Source organism: Pseudoliparis swirei, chromosome 15, assembly GCF_029220125.1.
Source record: "Pseudoliparis swirei isolate HS2019 ecotype Mariana Trench chromosome 15, NWPU_hadal_v1, whole genome shotgun sequence".
NCBI lineage: Eukaryota > Metazoa > Chordata > Actinopteri > Perciformes > Liparidae > Pseudoliparis > Pseudoliparis swirei.
This window is the reverse complement of record NC_079402.1, coordinates 12,238,463-12,262,323: the sequence shown is the minus strand read 5'-3', so window position 1 is coordinate 12,262,323 and position 23,861 is coordinate 12,238,463. Positions and strand designations below refer to the sequence as shown.

General features: G+C 41.9%; 1 protein-coding gene across 1 annotated transcript; it reads right to left on the bottom strand.

Moving 5' to 3' along the window:
• Positions 1–355: 355 nt before the first annotated feature.
• sppl3 (signal peptide peptidase 3) lies at positions 356–22,987 on the bottom strand. Its single transcript, XM_056432824.1, has 11 exons — positions 22,457–22,987; positions 9,650–9,727; positions 8,746–8,834; positions 8,541–8,660; positions 8,260–8,338; positions 7,355–7,467; positions 5,820–5,926; positions 4,310–4,473; positions 3,895–4,073; positions 3,585–3,694; positions 356–3,033 (listed from the first exon to the last, which is right to left on the bottom strand). The coding sequence occupies exons 1-11, from the start codon at positions 22,480–22,482 to the stop codon at positions 2,962–2,964; spliced, it is 1,137 nt and encodes a 378-aa protein (XP_056288799.1). The 5' UTR covers positions 22,483–22,987; the 3' UTR covers positions 356–2,961.
• Between the last annotated feature and the right edge of the window lie 874 nt (positions 22,988–23,861).

Genomic DNA, 23,861 nt, shown 5'->3' with positions numbered 1-23,861 from the left:
AATTTTCCCCACCCTGAGGGTCTGGCCCCCGTAAAATAAATCTGGGGCATTGTAAGATGATTAATGAGGGGGAAAAGGACAAATTGGGTTACATATTTGGTTTGTTGTTATTGGCCATCAAACGGTGAGTTCAAATGAAACCCTCTAAGAAGTTTAGAGGGGAAATCTCTTTATTGAAATCACCAACAATTCCATACAAAAGAAAACATTTTTGAAAAGTTGGGAGCAACTGGCACCTTCAATGACTTGGGCTTATTTGAATATGAAAAGTAATCACAAGCTATAGTTGTCAAATAAATGAAGTGGCTGCAAAGCAAATAAAAACCGGTGCGGCAAAGAAAACGACACACTGGCGTTACAGTTAGTCATGTTTATTTACAGCAGAATCCTGAACGAGGAAGGAAAGAAGGGGAGAGGGCAGAGGGAACGGGTTAGGAGACAACGTGTTTTAGATCAAGCGCTTCAGGATTCATGATTCACTACACAGTTCTTAATTTATTTATCCACCCTTTTTCTATACAGAATCCATTCAGCTATAATATCAACGGACCAACAGAGCTGGAATCCTCTGCTGGAGGGGAGAAGAGGTGGAAAGAAAAGGAGAAAAAAAACACTAAAGAAAAAAAAGAAAAATAATTATACTAACAACGGGGTAAGAAGGAATTCATTTTCTATTAAAAAAAAAACATTTTCGTTGTCAATTATTTATGTCTGTACAGATACACACATATATGTATACGTGTGTGTATATACATACATATATATATATACACACACACACACACATAATTATGTATATAAATCTATATATTTTCTTTCCAAGTCCATGAAGAGGTGAAGGCGCCTTGTTGTTCCATGATGTCCGAGTTCAGGCCGCTGCACTGAGCGGCAGGCCGGGTGTCCCAACCTGACGGCACTCGGGTCATAATATTTAGCCTTTGTGAATCAGTCACAGGAGGTCAGCGCTGACCAATCACAGTTTTTCTGACCTGCGGCCTTTGTCCCACCCACTCACGCTGCTCTTTGTAGGCGACTCATAGGTCCAGCGCCTCGTGTCGGCCAGCGGAGACTCAAAACTGCCGCGGCCCCTCCGATGCAGTCTGAGAAATTATACACTGTACATTTAACATGCACGGCCAGATAGCATCGAAAAGTAAAAAACAAAAAGCCAGCAAACTGCATCGTCCGTACATCCCTCCGACTTCCCGCTGTGCAATAACTCACACTTTTTCCAGTATACATTAGATATTAACTGACAAGCACCACAAAAAAGTGGAAGGACCATTAAAAAAAAGAAAAGACTGCCAGGGACCAAGTGGTGACAGTAAAAACATCTCATGGGTGAACTTTTATTTCCTATTTTGATTTCTGAAGGGCGTAACTGATCACACTCACACACACACACACACACACACACACGGTCTTTATCGATAGAGGGGAAGTTCAGATGACATGTGCTGTTGTGCTGTTCCACTGACTTCTGTCAAAACGTATACAAACTGATCAGATACCACCATGCTCAGACATTTATAATGTCTCAAATCAGATGCTTTTCGTGTCTCCATGGCCATAAATACATGTACATTGAGGATGTGCACAAGAGAAATTACCCAGCATGATGTATGATGTGGTTTCATGATGAAAAGTAACATATCATACCTTAAAATGAATTCAACATTCATTTATTAGAAAAAAAAAAACACTGTTTACATTTCCACCTGTCCGAAGAAAGACTGATAAAAACAAAATTGCCCCCTGTTGAGTTTTCTGTAACTTTTTTACAAGTTAGACACAAACCGTTTCCATTGGACATGTCATGTGTGTATGACACCGTTTGATCCAACACACGAGACACTAGAGCACGAAACAAGCTTTTTATCAACCGGCCGCCGGGGCAGATGTATTTTTTTCCTCCCCAAAGATCCATCAGCTACGTTTCTATCACACAAGCCAACACACTTTAGAAAACAACCTCTAAGTGATGGACGCTCACCAGTTGACACGACGAAACCGGCAGCCGGAATTTACCAAAATCCAGCTGTTGGCTGGCGTCAGTTTCCCGCCCTATTCAACATGCTCCCGAACACAAACTCAAGTTACCGCAAATACACATATATACAAATAGAAGTGGCCCCTAAAATGCTGGGGGCAGCTTAACAATTTATAATGCATTTCTGTATATGCCAAGAATAAAACTTTTTCGAAATAAAATACATAGTTATCTGTGAGGGCGGGGAATGGGGACAGCGGATGAACAGAGAGGAGGAGGGTGGGGCTCGGAGGGAGTGTCGGAGGGCGGGACGACGGGACACATGGAGAAAGCAGGGGGAGGAAGAGGGAGTCGGATGGAGGGGGGGACTCTTCTTCTTTACTGTGGCGCTGCTCCCGAGCACGGTCCTGTGCCACTGCAACGCTCCACCTCTTCTCAGTTTGTTTAAATCATTCTATAATAATAATAATACTAATAATAACCACAAGAATGCTAAAAAATATATATATAAACCCCAGCCATGGCTCACAACCCTAAGTCCACAAAAAGGGGGGGAGGCCTGGCCCTCGAGTTCATCCGAGTCGGTGACAAACAGAGATGCGGAGGAAAAAAGGAACGGGAAAGAAGGACAACGCAGCGAGAAGGAAAAGGAGAGGGCGAGCAAGGGGAGCGGGGGGGGACACACACACACAAACACAGCGTAGGCAGGATGTGCTCTAATGAAGAGGAAATAAACAGAAAAGAGGAAGTGGCGATGAAACGGGGAGGATGTAGGGACCAACAATGAATCGTGTTGGGGCGTTGTGATCCACACACGGGTGTCCTTCTGAGGGGTTTCACAGAAGATTGGCGGAAAGCATGAACAAGTGATGACAACATGGCCTCACTGGGAGTGCGCCCGCTCTCCTTCCCTCTAATTAAGGTAAAGGATCAGCAGTCCTCCCCGCACGGGTCGTTTCTCCCAGGGTGCATCATACCTCCAGGAAGCGGGAGCTGCTGGTCTTGGTGTGGAAGGGCTCGGACCACATGCGCCGCAAATCCCCCTGTGGACCACACAGTTTGGACACGAGTCATAAGGCAAGTGTCTTGACGCATCCTCACTGACAAGCCTAGAAAACGTCTGTTTAACCTTTTATCGAAGTCAAAATAACAATTACGCTCCTGTGACCAGGTTCCTTCAGTCAACTGGAAACTTTCAAAGACGTCTCAGAAGAAGAGGCTGAGTTTTGAGGCCACAAAAGTTAAAGGACTATCATAATCCGATGCGGATTGTTGTTAACCTGATATTTCATCTGTCGTTTAAAATTTCACAATCAAGATTACAGCCACTTCACTAAATGAAACATGTTCACCAGTGTAGAGGAAAACACGATGCACTTTACCAGGAAGTGTTGCCACTCATAGAACAGACTGTATGTGTGAATGACATCGTTTCAGTCAGGAATGTATATAAAACACGCTGCACTGTTGAAAACATTGCAAAGAAAATCCAACAGTTATATGTACTGCCCTCTACGTCCTGGCAAAGGAACAGTGAAGAATTCAACTCCTAAATCGTGCACCGCTGCGACTGCTTCACCTTGACCTCTCGTACCTTCAGGTAGGCCATCGTGAGCAGAGGCAGCAGGGTGAAGGGCACCAGGTAGAGCAGCGCCGGCTGAGCGGCACGATGGATCCTGGAGGCCACAGTGGCGGTCAGCAGACCTGAAGACACAGCCGCATCATCGTCAATCACATTATACTTTGATTTAAGTAGAAAAGGAAAGGTGAAACTTCAAAATGTGTTTTTGGAAAGCAGCAACATAACAAAAGGCCGAAAAGGATCCGCTCGAAACACACCAAACACTGTCACGATAAAAGCCGCGACCTTTCGCATCCATCCGTCCATCGATTGCTTTTCTTACCCACAAAGTATCCGATGAGAGTGCAGTGGAAATAGGAGACGCGCTGCATGCGTCCGGACAGAGGCACTTCCCCATTGGCTTGCTTCTTGTAGTTGTCATAGCGCAGGACGAAGCACAACAGCAGGCCCGGCATCACAATGTCTCCGATTCCCAGCATCGAGAAGTGACTTCCTGTGGAGCTGCACAGGGAGGAAAAACATGGAGAAAAACATTTGGGACGGCAAAATACAGAAACACTAGAAACTTGGTTCAAAGAAAGAACAATAAATCGTAAAATGTGCACGGTTTCTGTAGATCCTGAGCCAAATGTAAAATCGGATCCAGAGCTCGACAGCCATGCCAGCAGCGGAGTTCTAGCGACAGCAGAACATAAAAAGCGCTGCATTGTTTCCCATCACGGTTCCACCAGTCGTACCTGGGAAAGACCAGTTTTCCAGGTAGGGAGAGACGGGGGACGTCGCGGCCCAACCCGGGCCCCAAGTGGAGCTTCCGGGACAGAACGTCGATGGGATTCTCAGCAGGTTGGGTGGCGACTTTGACCATCACATTACTATTAAATATGTAAGCTGAGAAGAACACCTGCGGGGAGAGAGGGGAGGAATTCAGCCACTCATGTCGACACATCTTACTTTTCCAGGGGCCAATGATGTCTCATCATTAATTATTTTGTCAAACATAATGTCATAAAACACATAAGCATCATAGTCATGACCTTATGAAGACGAATGTTGCCAGTTTGGTATTTGAATAACTTTATTGGTTGATCAATACATTTTACTATTAATAAGTGTGATTGAAACGTATGTATATGTAATATATATATATATATACATTTGTTCTATATTTTATATTAATTATCTGATTTATTTGCCAATAATAATTTTGGATAGGAATATATAAGCATTCTTTGCTTCTACCTATACCTTTTGAGTCTTTCTGTTGTTTTGTATATTATATAGAATAATATTGTATTGCAATGATTGACTGAATGAAATACACAACAAAAATACACAACAATAGTTTCAGCTCTAGTTTATGTGGCTGATTTATATCTTAATCAGACTCAATCGCTGCTTCAACTTCTCAAAGCAGGTGGAGATCATTTATCCAATTTATCTCATGATTGTCTCACGTTAAATTAATGTGAGCATAAAAAAGGTCAGTGGGGAAATAACACAACTATTCAAACAAAGGTATAATTATGTGAACGAATCAGATAATACAAGCAGCAAGATGCTCATAGTTTTAGATATTAACTGATTACTTTGTTCAGTGGTTTAATGACGTTATGGGGGAAAAAACAACTCAAACAAACAAAAACAAAAAGCATGACTTTGCACCTTTGTCAATCACTAACCCACTGATGCAAATCCTCATAATAAAATCCCCTTCTATCCCGGTTCCCCTTGGCGTTGGTGCCTTTGTGTCTTGTGCAATCCAAAATAGGGGCGGGTTATAACATGGCTAATAATTCAAACCTGAATCTACTAGACGTGAATGTTTTATAATTCCTCAGAGGAAGTTGTTGATCGTCCTAATTATGGCGTGTAACATGCTCGCCTTCCTCTTCATCGTTTATCTTCTTAATTTACATTCATGAAGGTTTTTGCAGAAGGCTCTCTTGTATTCGTTCAGCCACGGGGATGATCACTGCATCAACGCTAACGACCCACTTCTTTCTGAGCCTGGAACATATAAAACGAGTCACTTCCTAAGTAGCAGACTCGAGCTGGCAGGGAGGTAACGGCTCATGTACGTTTAAAAAAACAAAACACACGAGTGAAAACACCCTGATTATCAATATAAGCTGAATCATTACTATTTTGTTATAAGTTTGATAGAAAGCTATTACATGTAGACATTCTTTTATTGATTGTGGATGTCAGCTGTGATCGGGGTGACGGTTTGGATGGGAGATGACTTACCCAGAATACGTCATAAATGAGCAGTCCTGACAGCAGCAGGCAGGACACCTTCAGACTGGGAAGCCGCACGAAGGCGATCATGGCCACACACAAGCCCATGGCTAACGCTGCACAGAGGGAACACACCAGATGGTAAAACAGTTTTAAATGAGCTGAAATGGCAAAACGGAGCTGATTCTATCAAGTCTATTCAAGAAACATTCATTACTGTGCACACAGGCCTAATGAACTAGTCAGACTATTCTGATGAAACTCCTGTCTGAATTGACCTTTGGGTGCACATGGAATGATCTGATGAGTCACAAGATGGTGTTGAGGTGACACATGAGAGTGTGAGCGGGTTTTCATGCATGATGTGTTTAAAGTCATCTAGAGTAAATGTTTACTCCAGTGGCTGCATTTCACATGTTAACAGAGGAGTCTGTAGAGTGGCATGCGCTTACTATAGCAGGTGTAATGGTGACAGCAACCCATAGGGGCACTGTTACACTATGTCACTGGTTATAATGCAGAGACACACAGCATAGCATCCTTGTACGGTTGATTTAATTACATTTTTTAAAACTAAGCATTGAATGTTTATTGTCATTGCATATATTTAGTTTATGTTATGCTGATGTTAGATTGCTGCTAGACAGCCCATGTTTACAGGTGCATGTGGGTGAACAAAGTCTTTGTAAAATGTTATATAATAAAAGGTTAAACGCTCACGCATACAAATTGAAGCAGCATTGTGTGTGAGATGAAAATATTTTGTGAATTTGACATATTCTTCTGATGAATGTCGACTTTCAGAATTGACAACCCTCTGTAGTCAATGGAAACATTTGGATCACATGATGCAAATAGTATAAAACTAATAATATCATTGACACTTGATGTTTATCTGCAACTGTGCAGAAACACGGGGTTAACACTGAAACAACTAAACAAAAGAAGCTGTGCAGCACCCAGATATCCATTTAGAAATTGAATACCAATGAATGCTTCGAAGCTCGAGTACAGCCCTCAAAGGTCGTTTCCAACGCTTCCACACATTTTTCTTAATTTTGTAATCACATTTTGATTCTTCGGATCATTTTCCAATTCAAATCGTTTGAACTTTGCAAGTACTGTTCAGAATGCCGAAGTCAACTGGGTCAAATAAATGAACCACATACACTTTTACTTTTCTCCGTTTCGTCACTGAGATCGCAACTTTGAAAACATGTGAGCAGCTGACCGACAGTGTTGCATCACACTGCAATAAGAGCCTGAAGATAGAAATATTCATATTCATATTGTATGATTCATGATGAGAAACTGCATTTTGTCCAGACTCAAAGCCTCTATTGAAGACTGAGATGGCTCCCGACAATGCAATTCAAGTGAACCACACACCACCCGGCAGTTCAGAGGAATGTGACTAATCTTTGGATTCTGCGCAACCTGCTGCAGAAATATGTTTTTGGGGAACCATGAATAAAATAAAATGAAACATCCTGATGGGAACTGAATTCTGGTGGACGGCAACACTGGCAAGAGTCGCGACGCACCGTCCATGAGGAGCCAGTGTCCAGTCAGCACCCAGATGAACACCAACAATAAGGAGAAGGCGAAGGAGAGGAGCTCCGCCAGAGTGAAACGCCCACAGCAGCCAAAGGAAATCCTGCAATAAGACGAATAAGACACACTCTGAATGATACAGAATCACCATAAGAAGACACCAGGAAGGTGAGGATGAGTCATCGGGAAAAATGTGCAGACAAACATTTACAGGCGGTTTACTTTCACGCTTGCGTAGTATTTGCATACTTAACGATGAGCCGAGAACAAAGGTCTCTTTAAGTGAGGCAGTGGAGCCAGTGAGACCCGGTGAACACCACACAATGTTCGTAATTCATAAAAAGGATTCATCCAGTAGTTTATGGATACTCGTCAGCGACAAAAGGCTCGGTGTAAATTTAATGACGAGGGGACGGAGATGAGTAAATAATAAATGTGCAAAACACAACCTGAGCAGCTTCTATTTACGAACATATATACACTAAATAACAACAACCATAGCACTCAGTAGAAAAGAGGTTTGGGGTTGGAGGTTGGGTCTTTACCGATTCTGTAAAGCAGACAAACGGTTTAGAGAAACGAGAACGCTCTGGATCTGTAACGAGAGGGGAGGCGTTGCATCCGGTTATCGAGCGGCTGCGTTGTGTTGTTGGGGATTCCTCGTGCTTTGGATGACCTGAGACCGGCGGCTATTACAAATGTTTTGTATAACGTATGTAAACAAAAAATGAACCGACATTGGCTTATTGACTGGTATGAAAAGGCCGTGCAGACAGTTTCAGTTGTAATTGACAGGAAGCTGATTTATGCTGAAGCCTTGTTGAAGCAGCCTGAAGCAGTTTGAGCAACAACAGACGAGACTTCGAGACGCACAGCGTTGACATGACTTCCTTACTTGTTCTGTGGGGAGCAGGGTTTGGTCATATACTGGCACATTGGCAACAAGAGGAATGCAAATGCAATTGTTGCAAGAACTGAGGAGAGAAGAACAAATCACAGCAGTGAAACCAGAGGCCGAGCACAACTCACCGCTCAGCACAGACACGTTCTGTCAGTTCCACGGGGCAGCCAACAGTCTTTAGTTTCAATGCTGCCCCGGCGTCGAACGACTGAACAGAAACGTGACGCCGTATTAAAGTATTTCTCCTGCCGCTTTGTGTTATGCGCGGCTCTCACCTGCCGTGCAGATGGTGAAGACCACCTGTACCGAGTCGAAGAAGAAGAACATGACGAGCAGAGACACCGAGGCGCCTATGGGCAGGAACAGGGCCTGTGTGGAGTCTATAGTCTGAATACCTGCAACACAAAACAACATAAGTTAGCTCTTGAAAACTCAAAGAAAATTATTTGTTGTGTGTGGAAAAATATAAAAGATACATACACTCACTGTTGTTGGTGCCGTTGTTGAAACCTGGCATGGGGTTACCGTCTTTATCCTTCTCCTGGTTCTCACAGTCCATGTTTAATGATCTGCAGGAGGGAGGTAAAGAGAGAACGTGTGTTAAACATACTTATTCTAGGTGAATTCATTAGTTAAGGTTAATGCGTATTCCCTCTTTACAGGGATTTTACTGAAGACATTTTGACATGTCACAGGAGGAAAAACACAGAAGTCAATAATGAAATGAATGATGGCTGAATTGTTTTTAGCCGCTTCAGTTTCAGGGTCCTGGTGTCGTGCATGCGGGCTCACAGAGACACTTGAATAGAACATTCATTATCAGAGCATTAATGTTATTAGTTACACTTTTGCTTTTCCTGCTATGATGAAGAAAAACACATCTGCTGTTAAAACTGTCTCACACTGGGAACATCTCACAGTGCAGAGTTGAATCCCAGAACATCACGTTGGTCACGTTTCTATTCAAATTAAGCAAAACTTGCAACAGATTTTGCAAAACAAAAACCAAACTGATGCATGTTTTCGTCCACTAATATTATGCAAGTGTGAGAATAAGAGGTCTCGTTTTAATACAGCCGTGACTAAAGGCAATATGTTTTGGGTTGTCTGGTCTATTTTTGTGAATGTGAGCTGAGGTTCGACTGGATGTGACTTCCTCCGGACAAAAAGATGAAGTTCGCATCCATCCTCTGTCCCTGATAGGCTGGGAAAACATTGGGCGCATTTTTTTTGGTACGTATGAATTAATACACAAATTATGACTTAGTATCACACAAATGTCTAATGGGATAAAATGATGAAGTGGAAATGATGACATTTGAGAGTATGGGTCCTTGCTCGTGTGCAAAGAAGACAGCTGAAGATTGTTTATTTAGAGACTCACCTGAAGCTGCCATAGACGATGAGAAGAATGGAGATGAGGAAGGTGGACACCTGGCTGGAGTCAATTAGGGAGTACGCCCTAAAGAGGACAGAGAGAAGTAAACACCACCGTCACCTTCCTTGCAATACTGGAGACAAAAGTACACACTGGCTTTGCTGGTAAATGTTTAGTACATCACAAGTTTATTTATTAGCATTCCATTGATAAACTGAAAAAAAACCATGGCTTTAATTTCTACTTTACAGAAGTCACTTTCGTCAACATCGGATGAACAGAAAAATAGAAAATACAAGTGAATCAGCCTTAAATACACAAATGGTCTTGTGAAAGGACTGCGAGACTTAAAGCCCTCGTTAATACGCTGCTTCCTCTTTTTTGAAGACTAGCATGCCAACGATAATTGTAGTCAATGATTCCAGATGCTGCACTTTGACAATCTCACATCAGCTTTAGCAATCCTACAACCTCCACTTTGAATGTCTGCAGGTACACGAGTTACATTAACTCCTTCAAAGCAGCCAGAAAAGCCCTTTCCAAGCAACACAACTGGTGCGTGTGGACAATGGTTACTCGGGAATTAAGATTAAGTACAGTAAGCATTTAACAATGTATATAACGGCCAACGGACCTGTGCCTTCTGTATATGGGGAAGTGGGTTGAACCAGCTCAATTTAATTGTTCCACTATAATCACCGTCGTCAAAATGATAAAACTAGAAGACTTTAAAATCTTTTTTCAGTGGCTATCTACAAGAAAACACACACATTGATACCACCCACTTCAAGAAAATGCTGTGTTGCATAGAGCCAAAGATATTATATATATTTTATTCCCCTGATATCAGCAAATGTGACCCGTATGGTTCTCGGCACATTGGAAACTCTCTACAAAGAGGGGGGAGGGGGGGTCCTCTTCTTGCAACAACAATATTGTCTTCTAAATCTTAACTGGGCCTTTTGATGTAATTTGGGAGTATATATAAATATATATAATTAATAATCATCAAATAGCTTTGGTTGAAAAAATTTACATTGAAAGACATGCAATTCAAAAGAAGAAATCAATTCTTATATTCACATAATGTTGTATTTATTATAATGTACAGCATCTTGCTTTTTATAAAAGATGCTTTCTAAATTTGTACCATTATTATTATTAGTTGAGTTTTAATCCGTATTAAACATTATGAATCAGAATGTATAGGTTTGTATTATATATTTAATGAAAAACTAACAAGACCCTGACCTGAAACATCACACAGGTATAAATGTACTTAACAAAAATAAATGCCTGAAGTCATGAACGCATAAGTCAATTGACCCATTGCAATGTCCCGCCCCTTGAATGCAACGAGCCAATCATTGCCCAGCATCGGGCCGCTCCGACTCACTCTGTCCCAAACTCAGAGAGAAAGCAGACGTCTCTACAGGCAATATCTCCAACAATATTTTGTATTTGTCAAGTATTTAATTCACAAAACAGTTTAAAAATAGGCTTTACCATGTGGTTATTTCTAATAAACTATTAAATAATGAGGAACATGCTATACTGTGATATGTATCATTATTGAGATATGCAAATACATGTCGGTCCCATTATACTCATTTAAAGTGTCATTGCCTTCTTTCAGTCAGTGCGGTTAATTAGTTTGACAAAATGTGAAATATTTCGACAACATGATCATGCACTCCTCAAACTTCTCATAGCATTAATACCAGCGAGTTAAGAATAAGGGTATGTCTGTCCTGAACGTTAGTGGTACTATACCAAAGACTTTTCCTTTACAGCCATCTGAAGGCAGAGATTGTTCGGGTTTAAAACTAAAACTTGAAGACTATTCCTGTCCCAGACAACAACAAGTTCCCCTCAGGAAAACTCCACAGGATTCCTTGGCACCATCAGTGCGTCAAGTCCGGGAGCGCTCTGTGATTAACGGGGTAAACGTAATGAATGGGATTGGCCGTCCAATGAACAGCCTCTCATGCACCAGCCTAAAATGTGCTCCGACTGGTCCCAGGTGCGCTAATCAAGCCTGGCCATGAAACTGCTACACACCTGGCGGGAGGCTAATCAGTTTCACTTTTCTCAGCACATTAATACGCATGTAGGGTTGCACGGTGTACCGACACTAAAAACGATACGGTTTTGCATATTTTTAGTATCGATACGCACAGATCCCTGACATGCTGCCCAGCGCGTTGACTGCAAGGGGGCGGGCAGCTAGGGTTGGGTACCGGAAACCGGTGCCAATGTGGTACCGGTTCCAATACAACCGGTATTACCCGGACCGAAACGCAACGCACATTTCGGTGCTTCTTTCCGGTGCCTGAGCCGATTGAAATTGAAAAAAACTATTGTTGTGAACTTCTCTGGTGACTCCGCCCTGTCAGCAGTTTACGAGCCTCTCATATTTAAGTTTGACAGCGGAGGCTGCGCCGTGTGTGACGGCGTGAACCCGTGTCGAGCACACCGGCGTCAGGCTGGACGCGATGGGGAGACCGTCATCGGTTCCCCTGAACACGTGGAGACCGATGATGACGAGCAGCCTGAACTCAGATTAGTACCGTAACGTTGACTGCAAGTCTTGCATTCATAAAAGTAGGCCAATAAATAATAAATTAGCCATTATAACCATGTTTGAGCTACGAGCGTGACAGTCTGCTAGCAGATGTGTTGGTGTACAGCGATCCCGGCTGTACAGGACTGTCTCAGAAAATTAGAATATTGTGATGAAGTTCTTTATTTTCTGTAATGCAATTAAAAAAACAAAAATGTCATGCATTCTGGATTCATTACAAATCAACTGAAATATTGCAAGCCTTTTATTCTGATTTATTGCTGATTATGGCTTACAGTTTAAGAAAACTCAAATATCCTATCTCTAAATATTAGAATATCATGAAAAAGTATACTAGTAGGGTATTAAACAAATCACTTGAATTGTCTAATTAACTCGAAACACCTGCAAGGGTTTCCTGAGCCTTAACAAACACTCAGCTGTTATAAATCTTTTTTTTTACTTGGTCTGAGGAAATATTAAAATTTTATGAGATAGGATTTTAGAGTTTTCTTAAGCTGTAAGCCATAATCAGCAATATTAAAATAATAAAAGGCTTGCAATATTTCAGTTGATTTGTAATGAATCCAGAATGCATGACATTTTTGTTTTTTTAATTGCATTACAGAAAATAAAGAACTTTATCACAATATTCTAATTTTCTGAGAGTCCTGTATACCCGGTGTTACCGGGAATATAATGACGGAGGAATAAAGACCGTGGGGCGTCACTTTGTTTCAGTGGAACTCTCGCTGTCAGAAGCAAAACTTTATTTGTCACGTGTCATCTTCAGTCCCTCTGATTGGTTGTTGTCTTTGCCCATCAACACAGTGACAGGATTAACCCTATAAAGTCTGCACATGACAATACATAGCACATCATATAATGGAGAACATATATTGTGTATGTTAACAGTCTGATATCCGTTGTTTGTCAGTGCTCCATGATAACGGCTTCTACAGGGAATATGGCCAAAGAGGTTTTTAATGTCCTCATTGTGCGTTTAAAAAAAAGAAGTATCGGTTCAGGCACCGTTTAGGCACCGGTATTGTTTTAAAAGTACCGGTTTAGCACCGGTATCGGGAAAAACCCAAACGATACCCATCCCTAAGGGCAGCTGTGCGCTCCCACAGGCGGCGCCCTGAGAGAGCGCACAGCTGGGGAGATAACATGGCGTCAAGTGACGGAGCTTTTTGCCGACAGTCCTCGGCTTTTCGTAATAAAAAGAAAAGATGCCAGAAGTTAAATCTGGAAGTACTTTGGCTACAATACAGTGAAGGAAAGCCCACTGACATCCAGAGACCCGCCTGCTAAACCTTTCAGACGGACACCCCAAACTTTTCAAAGGGTTCAAAGAACGACCGGTAAGCAATGTGATCGTAAACGAGCTCGCCCATAAACAGCCTAACACGAGTAGCCTTAGCCGAGTATGACGACACGCCCGTATGATCACGAGGCCACCACGCACCCACGTGGACGGAAGGAAACAATTGACGCAAAATGGCTACATGCTGGTGGATGTTAAGCAAATTATTTTTAGTTCAGGAAAAATTATTATTCCATGAATTAAGATCAAATATGAACTCTACGATTGGTCATACTGAAGGAATTATGTAGTCATCTGGTCAGATAGACAAAAGGCCGACATAGCCGTGGATAATCAATGCTATGATGGCACCATGACGTTTTAATTTGCTGTAGGCTAATACTAATATTAATGCCATTTGTTAAGTATTTAAACAGCTTGGCAGGAACAAGCTGATATAAAGGGAACCATACAGATGTTTTATTTATTACTATTATAGATCAATATACCAGTATCGTATCGTATTTCTGGTATCGTATCGAATTCTGGTATCGTAGGTATCGGGTATTTCTGAAATTTATGGCAGCTAATCGTATCAAAATTCTAATTTTGGTATCGTGACAACCCTATATGCGTGTGCATGTAAGCTGTCACACGCATGTACGTATATATCCAGGATGCAAAAACGGAAATAGCTTGAGTGCCACGGTCTGTGCTTGAGAGTTGGAAGCCGTGGAAACTAAAGTGTTGCACAGCAACAACAAGGACATATGTGTTGAGGAAGTGGATCTGCTGCTCGAACACAGACGTAAAGACGTTACCAGTGGAAACATTGTTTATTCAAGCACATTTATTTTGAAAGAGCAATGGCCAATGGGGAAACGCCAACACTCGTCTCACCAATGGTGAAGCTTTATCATTCACTGAGTGACTTCCCAAAAATAATCTGAATTCTTCTTGGCCTACATCATCCCTTTGCAATCTGTTGTTGTGTATTGTGAGAAAGACGAGACCAAATGACCAGACGCTGATGAGGGACATCATAATGCAAGTCCTTGTCCAAGGGATGCCGTTAACAATAAGTATCACTAAAGATGGTGGCATCTTCGTTCTGGTCCAGGAGAGACAAAATGGACTTGATGAATATGGCTTTCAAAAAATCCCATTTCTACAGCATGCATATATATATATATACACACACACACATATATTATATATATATATTGTGTTTCCCCTACCATTATAACAGGGTGGCGCCCCGTCACCCTGAAATCTCCGCCCGCCACCCTGTAATTTCCTCTATTGATCGTCTACCTACTAGTGAAGTCATACAGGTTGCGGTTGTAAACATTACATATCTAATTTATCCTAAAATGATATTATTGCCAAATGTAATCGGGTTTCTAGCTTGCATGCTGACGCTGCATTTAAGCACCAACTATGATCTGGGGCCTTGCCGCAGCGTGGACTTGTCCTGCAACCTTGTAACGGAGGCCTTTTCTGAGGGCAAAGACAAGCCTGGCATTGTGAAGTGGCTTCATGCGACTGGTCCAGATTTGACCCCAATGCTGACCTGCCTGTCTCCTGTCAAACTCTCTGGCCATGGGTGAGGAATGCAGTCTGGAGTTTAAAAAACCAACCAGTGACCCCTAATAATGTTATCCCCACCTCCCCCCAGATTTCATCAGGGTCCTATAAAGCACCAATGCATCAAGCGCTGACATGTAGTAGCTATCAGCAGATGCATACGGCTGGCCTAAGCGCCGAGGCCCTTCTATTCTTTAGAATAAGCATTGGCTAAATCTGTAATTGTCATTTTATTTAAATGTCTTAATTCAGTATTCAGTACAAGGCTTCACATAGATCCAGTGATCTGTGTTCGAACCAATTGTCCCCAAAAATCATGATCGGAACATGCTCACGATAAAACACCCCCCATTTCCATTGTAATAAGACAAATAAAACTGGGGCCAAGATATGTTACATTTTCTAACAATCCTGGATTTGATACAAAGTGCCCTTGGACAACACGACGCCAGAGGAAGACGGACCAGCCAACTTTACCCCGCAGATATATTGTATTGATGAATGTTGGCCGATAACAAGTAATTATTATTGCATATTTTGTCCTTCACAGAGCAACACATATGTTTCAATTGTAAAATGTTACACTCCCTACAAACTCCAGACTATTTCGAGGGCTCCGTAGCAGATTTCAGAAGCTCTCACATCTGCAAGGCGCAGATACATTCGGTGGAGTTTGGCTCAACAAGTGAATGTTGGATTGCAGAATTTCCCGCTCACTATATAATAAATAATTGAGTGTTTATCATATCAAGAATAATAAATGACACTAAGAGAGCCAAAGCGACAGGGTGCAAAGTGCCAGAGGGACAGTCTTTTTAAATCCACCGCACAGGAAAACCACATGAGCAAAAAGGAACAACGGTCACGAGTGGAGGCCGGTCATCTCTGCCTGAACGGGCTTCACGTGATATTTGTTCCACAACGAGATAAAGTGCTGAAAAAATCAGTCGAGTTGAATAAACATTTGTAACAGTTTCTTCTACCATACAGTGAATACACATGGTTTTCCTCTGCAACATAAGGTATAATGATTTATTTACATTCAGGGTTCTTACACATTTTGACCAATGGATTTCCATGACTTTAAACCAAATTTCCATGACCAAACTGAAATCTCGGTATAAACATGAAAACTGTAGAAAATGTTGCGTATTGAGAGCTATCGCTGGCTTATATTTTGAGCGTCTTTCTTTAAAAAAATATATTAATTATTTCAAACTCGGCGTAACTGAACATGTGATTTAAACAAATTTCCATGGCTTTTCCAAAACTTTTATGATTTAAGTGTTTTCCATGACTTTTCCAGGCCTGGAAATGGCCATTTTAAAATTCCATGACTTTTCCAGGTTTTCCATGACCGTACTAACCCTGTACATTGATAAAAACAGATCTGAATTTCTACCTACTCATGGTAAGATAGAAATGCACAACATACCTACACAAGGAAAAGCTCAACAACCATGTAGAAAAGCCTGGTTATGCCCATCATCATGGTCTGAACGGGGCTCATGAGGAAACACATTTTGGTTTGGTCAATACAAGTTACTTCATTTGGATTCTACGCAAACAAGTTAATAAAAGTGCACTATTACTGATGTGTAGAAATTTCAGGACCCGCAACTTAACTCGGCCATTTTCTGCTGGCATACAGTGAGAACTATTTCAGTTCCGAGGATCGCCGAGCTGCATTACGAGTTCTCTTTCAAGTACTGACCGCGACAACAGACCTCGCATAACAAGGCCCTGCGCTCTGATCGTTTTTCATTCTGGTGCGTATGTGACGCAGGAATTCACAGGTTTCATTGTGATGCCGAGGGGGACAGAAAACAAGAATCTCCCGTCTCCTTTCATTCATCCAGAGGTAGAGGAATGACGACAGGGTGTGGAGCAGCTGAGGGGCAACATGCAGTTCACGATGGTTCTTTTTTGTAACTACTAAACTACGCGGGTGAGACCGTTTGGCCTGAAGCATCAAGGCAGTGATTGAGAAGCCGGCGTTGCTCTTCGACACACAGACCCCAACGATGTCACTGCCTCACCGTCAACACAGCCGGCAGATAGACGGCTCGTCTAATCCACCACGGACCTCATTCATATTCTAGCATCGAACTGGTTCGTCTGAATTCGGCGCACAGCGGCCTGTGGAACATGGGTGAGATAAATGAATGGAACATTTTAAACGATAATACAATCCCGGACTGTTGCGGGCTGGATGGCGGCCCAAAGTGCCATAAGACGTCCTTGTTCACGGACAGACGAGGTTTTCAATAACACGACTCCAATACCGTCCTCCGTCAAGCCAGTTGCATGAATAACCATTAAGGGTCACCAGGCCCACAATGGAGGCTTTTACAAATGCCGTCCTGTGAGGCATGGATTTAAAAATTATTATAATATCTTACTCAGTTCTCACCAGATTATACGCACGGAGAAACAAAATGGAAGATTTTGCATATATATTGACTTTCACGCACTATTATTCACTCCAGTTTACAGGAGCCACTGGTTGAAGTAGCCGCTGGACCTCCTACAGGGAATTCACATTTATCTGCCTCCACTTTCTCATCCAATTATGGATGTAATGGGTTACATCCTTCAGGTACAGGAATGTCATTTGTGATCAACAATTACCCTTTTGCCTCTCTAAAAATAAGTACACCTCCCCCGCATTGCTGCTGTGCTGTGTGTTTACACACCACTGTGGCATTTCCCCCTCATTTGAATGAGTGTTGATAAGGTCTCAACATGGAAATGAATAGAAAAGAATGACAATGGCATGTGGAGGTTGGGCCCTGCAGAATGATGTCTCTCCGCAATTGAGGTAATACATATCTATATTAGCTGCAACTCAATTTCAAGACTGGAGGACCAGATTTAATTATTTTATTTAAAGACCATTTTCAGGCTCAAGATGCATCAGACCCCCCCCCCCCCGCCCCGTATGTCAAAATCAAAACTATTTAGGCTTTCAAATTCTGACGGCTAATCTTAAGTGGCGTTTCTTTTCAAGATGAATGCAACAGGTATTCAGAAATCTGTCAGATTCCAACAAAGCAATGAGTGCTCTGAGCCAAACACGGCAGCATTAGTTGTCAATATAGTTAAAATACACTGCCGCGAGAGACTGGATGTGACGGTGCTTTTGGTCATTTTTGCTGTACAACATTCTCATTGAAAAAGGCTACAGAGGCTCATTTACACTAGATATTTATGTTAATTATATGTGAAGACATGGTCTAAAGTGAATGTGCTGAAGTCAATATTTTCCACATTCAACATCACATCCTTTGGCTAGAAAGGCAGATCTTGATCTAGATTATACCATGCCAAGTCTAAATAATAGGATTACAGGCCAAGATCTCAATAACCATGTTTATTGAGGAAGAATATTTCTAGAATTCATGAATAAAAAGGCATTTTTCCCCCAGTTATGATCGCATGTTTATATTATTGGATATCAATAATAAACAAGATTGACAAACTTTTATAAAAATCAGTGTGATAATATTTTCTGGACAATATCCTCAGAGATGTTTGGCTTTACAGTAACGGAGTGACCACACCCCCCTCTGGTGTGTATGTATTCTGAGGTAATAACAGGAATGACGGAGCAAAACACACAAACGAGCTCTTCTAACTCAAGACTGTCTGGAATTTCAAATGAAGAAAAACTATTGTTGTTGATGGCAAATATTTTGACACATTTGCTAATAACGTTGCACACTTGAACAAACCGAGATTAGCTTGTACAACGATTCGAAAGGCAGTCAAAACAGGCTGCGGGGATGAGTTTGCCACTTAACATGCTCTGCTTCTGCTTGTGATACTAAACAGTCAGGATCACGCGTGTAAAAGTACATCAAAGGATGTTCTCCACACATGGACAGCCAAGCGTACAAATCATTCGTCCGTACAATCCACAAAATTCACTTTGACAGACGAGTGCTAAAACAATCAATTCATCAGTTCGTTGCAAACCTTCTTGTGAGTATTCGTCATTATTTTTGACATTTTCTGAAGCAACATTTGAACTATATTCAGCCAAGATTAACCTACATCATTTGTGGGAAACACACATTTCGAGGCCGACATTTAAACTTTCAGTATGATTGATGTGGTTGTTCAAAGTTAAGACTTCAGCTGGCACTGTGGGCAGAGGAGTTTCACTATATGATGTTTTCTTCTCTCCTTTGCAGCACAAGTTGTGAATGACATGTTCAGGCAAAACATGTTTTAGTACTCAAGTTAATTTCTTCTTTCCCTTTCAAATAACTACATTAAAAGCTGTCATGCGATTGCACCAACAAGTGCAAGACTGATCGATGTTTCCCAGATCGAAATACAAAGAGGAGTGGCATACTGCATTTGTCATTTGCCTTGATGGACACGCTAAGATAACTGCAAAGGTCGGCTCTTACTTGCACAAGGTACCTGAAACGCTGCACAACTGAACATGAGGACGTGTAATTAGGAGAAAACAACTCCATTAACAAATAGCTGTGTGTGACGATAACACAAAGCCACCTAGTGATGGTTTGGACTCAAGCAAGCTGCAAGAAAGCGACCTGCAGCTTGCTGAACACGTTATCAGACTCCAGCTGGCAAGCTCTCAAAAAGATACCTACAGAACCAGGTGTACCAAAACAGGTGTGGCTGTGGTTTATTTTTGGGCCAGTCATCCAGGCAGGCGTTTGACAAATATAAAACTGCCTGCACACGCAATGTCATTAGGTCTGTATCTTCAGAAACCTGCTTTAGCCAAGTAACACTCGTACAACTAATTATATTATTTATGTCCATGATCGCTTAATGTAATTGTTTCAAAAATGCATTATTGTTTTTCATGCTTGTAAAGCAGAACTTAAGTGAGGGGTACGTCACAACTTCTTGGATGTTTGTACCTTTTCTGCTTCCAAGTTGATGGAAGCTCTGGGTTGCGTTCAATGGCTTACGATGTGGAACAAAAACAGACAACTGACAGAGGTAACATTTTCAAACAACTTGTGTTCACCGAGGATATAAAACTGCCACCTGTTCATTTGAAAACCGGTAAAAAATAGAAAAGAGTTATGAAACTTTAGGTTACTTTACCACACTGATGTTGGTAATAGACAAACTACTGAGCCGGAAATATGGAAGTGGTGAAGTTAGATGCAACAGCAGGAGCATTTTCCCACCACACCAAATGCTGTGTTTCAAGGGTTTTACACTTCTGCATACTGAGACATGAGAATATTTGAAGATGTAGTTTTGCAGTCTTGAAGGAACATAATTCAAGACGGGGAGCATTTCCATTGCCACTCAGCGGCTCCCAACATGGCAGCGCTCGAGCAGCACTACCTCAAAAATGCTGACAGAGCTAACAGTGTTTACCTGAGGGGGAACCTACGGGTGGGTACGACACTTTTACAACGACTATGTCGGTCGGGACGGCGTGATTAGCTGTAACCGCCAAAACGAGAGCAGTGAGAAGCTCGTGGGGCACGCTCGCATGCATGAACATGCTCAAAAAGTGTCAACAAACAAAGGAAAGCAAAAAGTAGCAAGGATACCACCTCAGAGTGAGAGTGACATCATTCTCTGCTCCAGTAGACATAACTCCACTATAGCTGTTTGCTGCTATATTAATGCGCTGAATGTCAGATTGTTTCTTGAAATACACATACTAGCTCACAACCTAATACCTTTGAAATAAATTTAACTTAAGGACATTAAATAAATAATGCAACCGATCATGTGACACTGCTCAAAGACTGCATCTTGACATAAAGTGCAAAAAGTTGGGCAGTAATTTGACCACATTCGCTATCTTGAGTCTGCACACAGTGGTAAAAAAGCAAGTGTGACTAAATTAAAGCATGAATATAAGCTTCAGCTGTTTCGCCACCTTTAACCATTGCTCAAGGTGAATATACATTTTACAAAGACTTTTCCATTGGCTTTGAGGCTAATTTGAATGACCATACATTCTCTAAAACGTCTGTGAAAAACAAGAATCGTAGTCTGGCGTTGGCCCACAGAAAAACGCAACATCTAATGCTCTGCCCAAACATTTATGTATTAGATCAAGCAGTATAGATTTTTGTCAGTGACTTAACGGAAGCACAGACACGCTATTATACAGGTTTTATTGAAGTCAATTTGCATGACTTTAAAAAAAATTTGGGAGATTCATTTATTTTTCCAAAACTTCTCCAAACCTGGAAACTGTTACAACCATCTAAAAGTGAAGAGCAATTTCCACAAAAGTGCAGCTTTATGACAGTGTTTTTATGCAAACTAGTAAGTCAAAAATATTAGTCACAATGTTAACCTCAATAGCAGAACATGCTTTGGTAACCCGATATGAAACCAAAAAAAAGGCATAACATGTACTTGGAAAAACACTGGTATTTCCAGCAAATATTCACAATGACATTACGACATTTCGGTAAAACCCATAAGATCAAAACACAGCATTTATGTGGACCTCCACCATTCAATGAACCTCGTCTGCTCTTGGATACATAAGACGATGCTGCTTTACGCGTTATGGCAACATTTAACCCGTGTAGTTGGGATCAAACCAGCATAATTTATCCAATTGTATTAACTAGGCCTCACTAAAGTCAGGACATATTAATTCACGGGGCAACGCATTTCAGTGATCACATCATCTGCGTCTGGCTTCCTTTCATCCATTCCTCACCAAGCACTGCCATTAAACTACAACCATCACCTGTTTTCAAGTCGGTGCACCTCATATTTCAGCACACATCTTTCGTGACACCCTGTCTTGTGTCACAAATGCCAACCTCACGCTCAAAACGGGCATTTGTTGCACACGACTGCGATGCCAGTGAGCTAGCTTAGCTCCACGGCGGAACCTTTGTTATTGTGTGCAGTGGATCCACGACGAATGCTAGCCATCCAAAGCAGCGAACGCCGATCCGCTGGCACAGAGAGTGTGCATTACTCGGCTCGACGCTGGCATGCGGTGTCATCGCACTGACGACGTTCGCCAGCTGGTCCTCCGCCGACTGGTGAACATGCTTATCAAGCCGTTAGCTCGGCAGCTAGCTCGCAATAGAAGGGGGAGCTAGCTTAGCGTCAGCTGGTGAAGCTGATTAGCCGCAGCCAGCTAACCAGTTAGCCGTTAGCAACATCACAGCTGCAGGGGTGACATGGGATTAGTGACATTTTACACGCCGCGCGGTGATAAATGCACCAGAAGGAGTTTGTGTGAAGAGCATTTCCGTGAAGTGTGAGGAATACAGTGTGGTGGGTTAGTGACCTATATCGCGCGGCGGCGGCGGCTAACGCACGGTAGCTACTAACATTACTACGAATCGGTAGCGCGGTGCCTGTGCGCACTCACCAGGATGAGTAGCCCTGCTCCGCCATGTCGCCGAAAACAGCGGGTTCCGCGACTGTGGCGAACACAGATTCAGGTCCCGGTGACAACCCGATGGGACCTCGGGGAGGTTTTCTGCGTATCCTTTCACAATCCAACGTCCTAGCAGTTACTTTGAGGTGACAACATGACGATACATTCCGGCAGGCAGCTAGCAGTCACTAGCTGGATATCTTGCAAATTGCAATGGGAATGATGGTTTGCAATCGTTCGGTGGACAAGACAAAGCACCCCGAGAAAAAAAAAAACCCACTGATGTTATATTCGTCAGTTTCGCTAATGTCCTGCCGTCACCCCAGCCGTGAGGGCTTGGTCTCCAACGATGCTACACCCAGTGCAAATCCATATCCAGCATGATATATCCAGAATAAATTCAGATATTCCTCAAGTCTGCACCCCGAGCTGTTATGGGAGACGTTCAGCTTTGTTTTCTATGGCGAGTCACGGGAACGCGCAAAATCGCCCTGCTGTAGCGCTACACGAGTAGGACGTGCACTGAAACGCTGGCAATGGTTTCCCTTCAGCTGGCAGCATTGCAGCTTATTACATACACCTACAACTGATACGCGAGCATTAAGCCGATTAGAACATTTAGTTAATGGTTATACATATTTTAATTATTTCCAAATAATTTGATATAATCATAAACGTGATTTGGGATTACTGACGGAATACTGACTGACGGACAGCTCCTCTGTATTATACTGATTTAAATAAGAAGAGACAAGGGTTACCCAAAGCACGTTTTGTGAATTGCGTGTGTTTATATATAAGGTATATACAAAGAAGATCTTATATAAATTAGCCAAAATGTGCTTTAGGCCATTTTATGTTAGTTTAGCAAAGAAAGACTCGCCCAATGGCTTCTGTCACATAAATGGTTTACAGAATTACCTTCAACAGTTTATTATTATTATTATTTGTATCAGTTTTGCTCCAGGGTTTAATGTCACTCGTAAAAACTCATACATCAGATATAAATGAGGCTATGATACATAATAAAACACAGTAAGATGAAAACAATAATGGCCTATTAAACATTATGTTGTGTTACGCAATTTCAATACATTTAGAATGTCCTGAAAATACCATCGGCCTTACTCATTTCTTTTTTCTCTCTCCATGTTTTTATTAGCAAATCCATGTGACGCACCCTTAGGCAGATTCATTACAAAAATGCTGGATCCAATGGTGGCCATAAAAAAAGGAAACATCGTTTGGGTTTTAGCAGTTAAATAGAAACAACAAGACATTTTTCTACGGGAGACAGATCCCAAGTGAGTTCTCTGATCAGTGTTGGCAAACAGCTCTTGCAGATTTGATGCTCTCTAGATATATAACAATTACATAAATTACCTTAAGTTTAAAA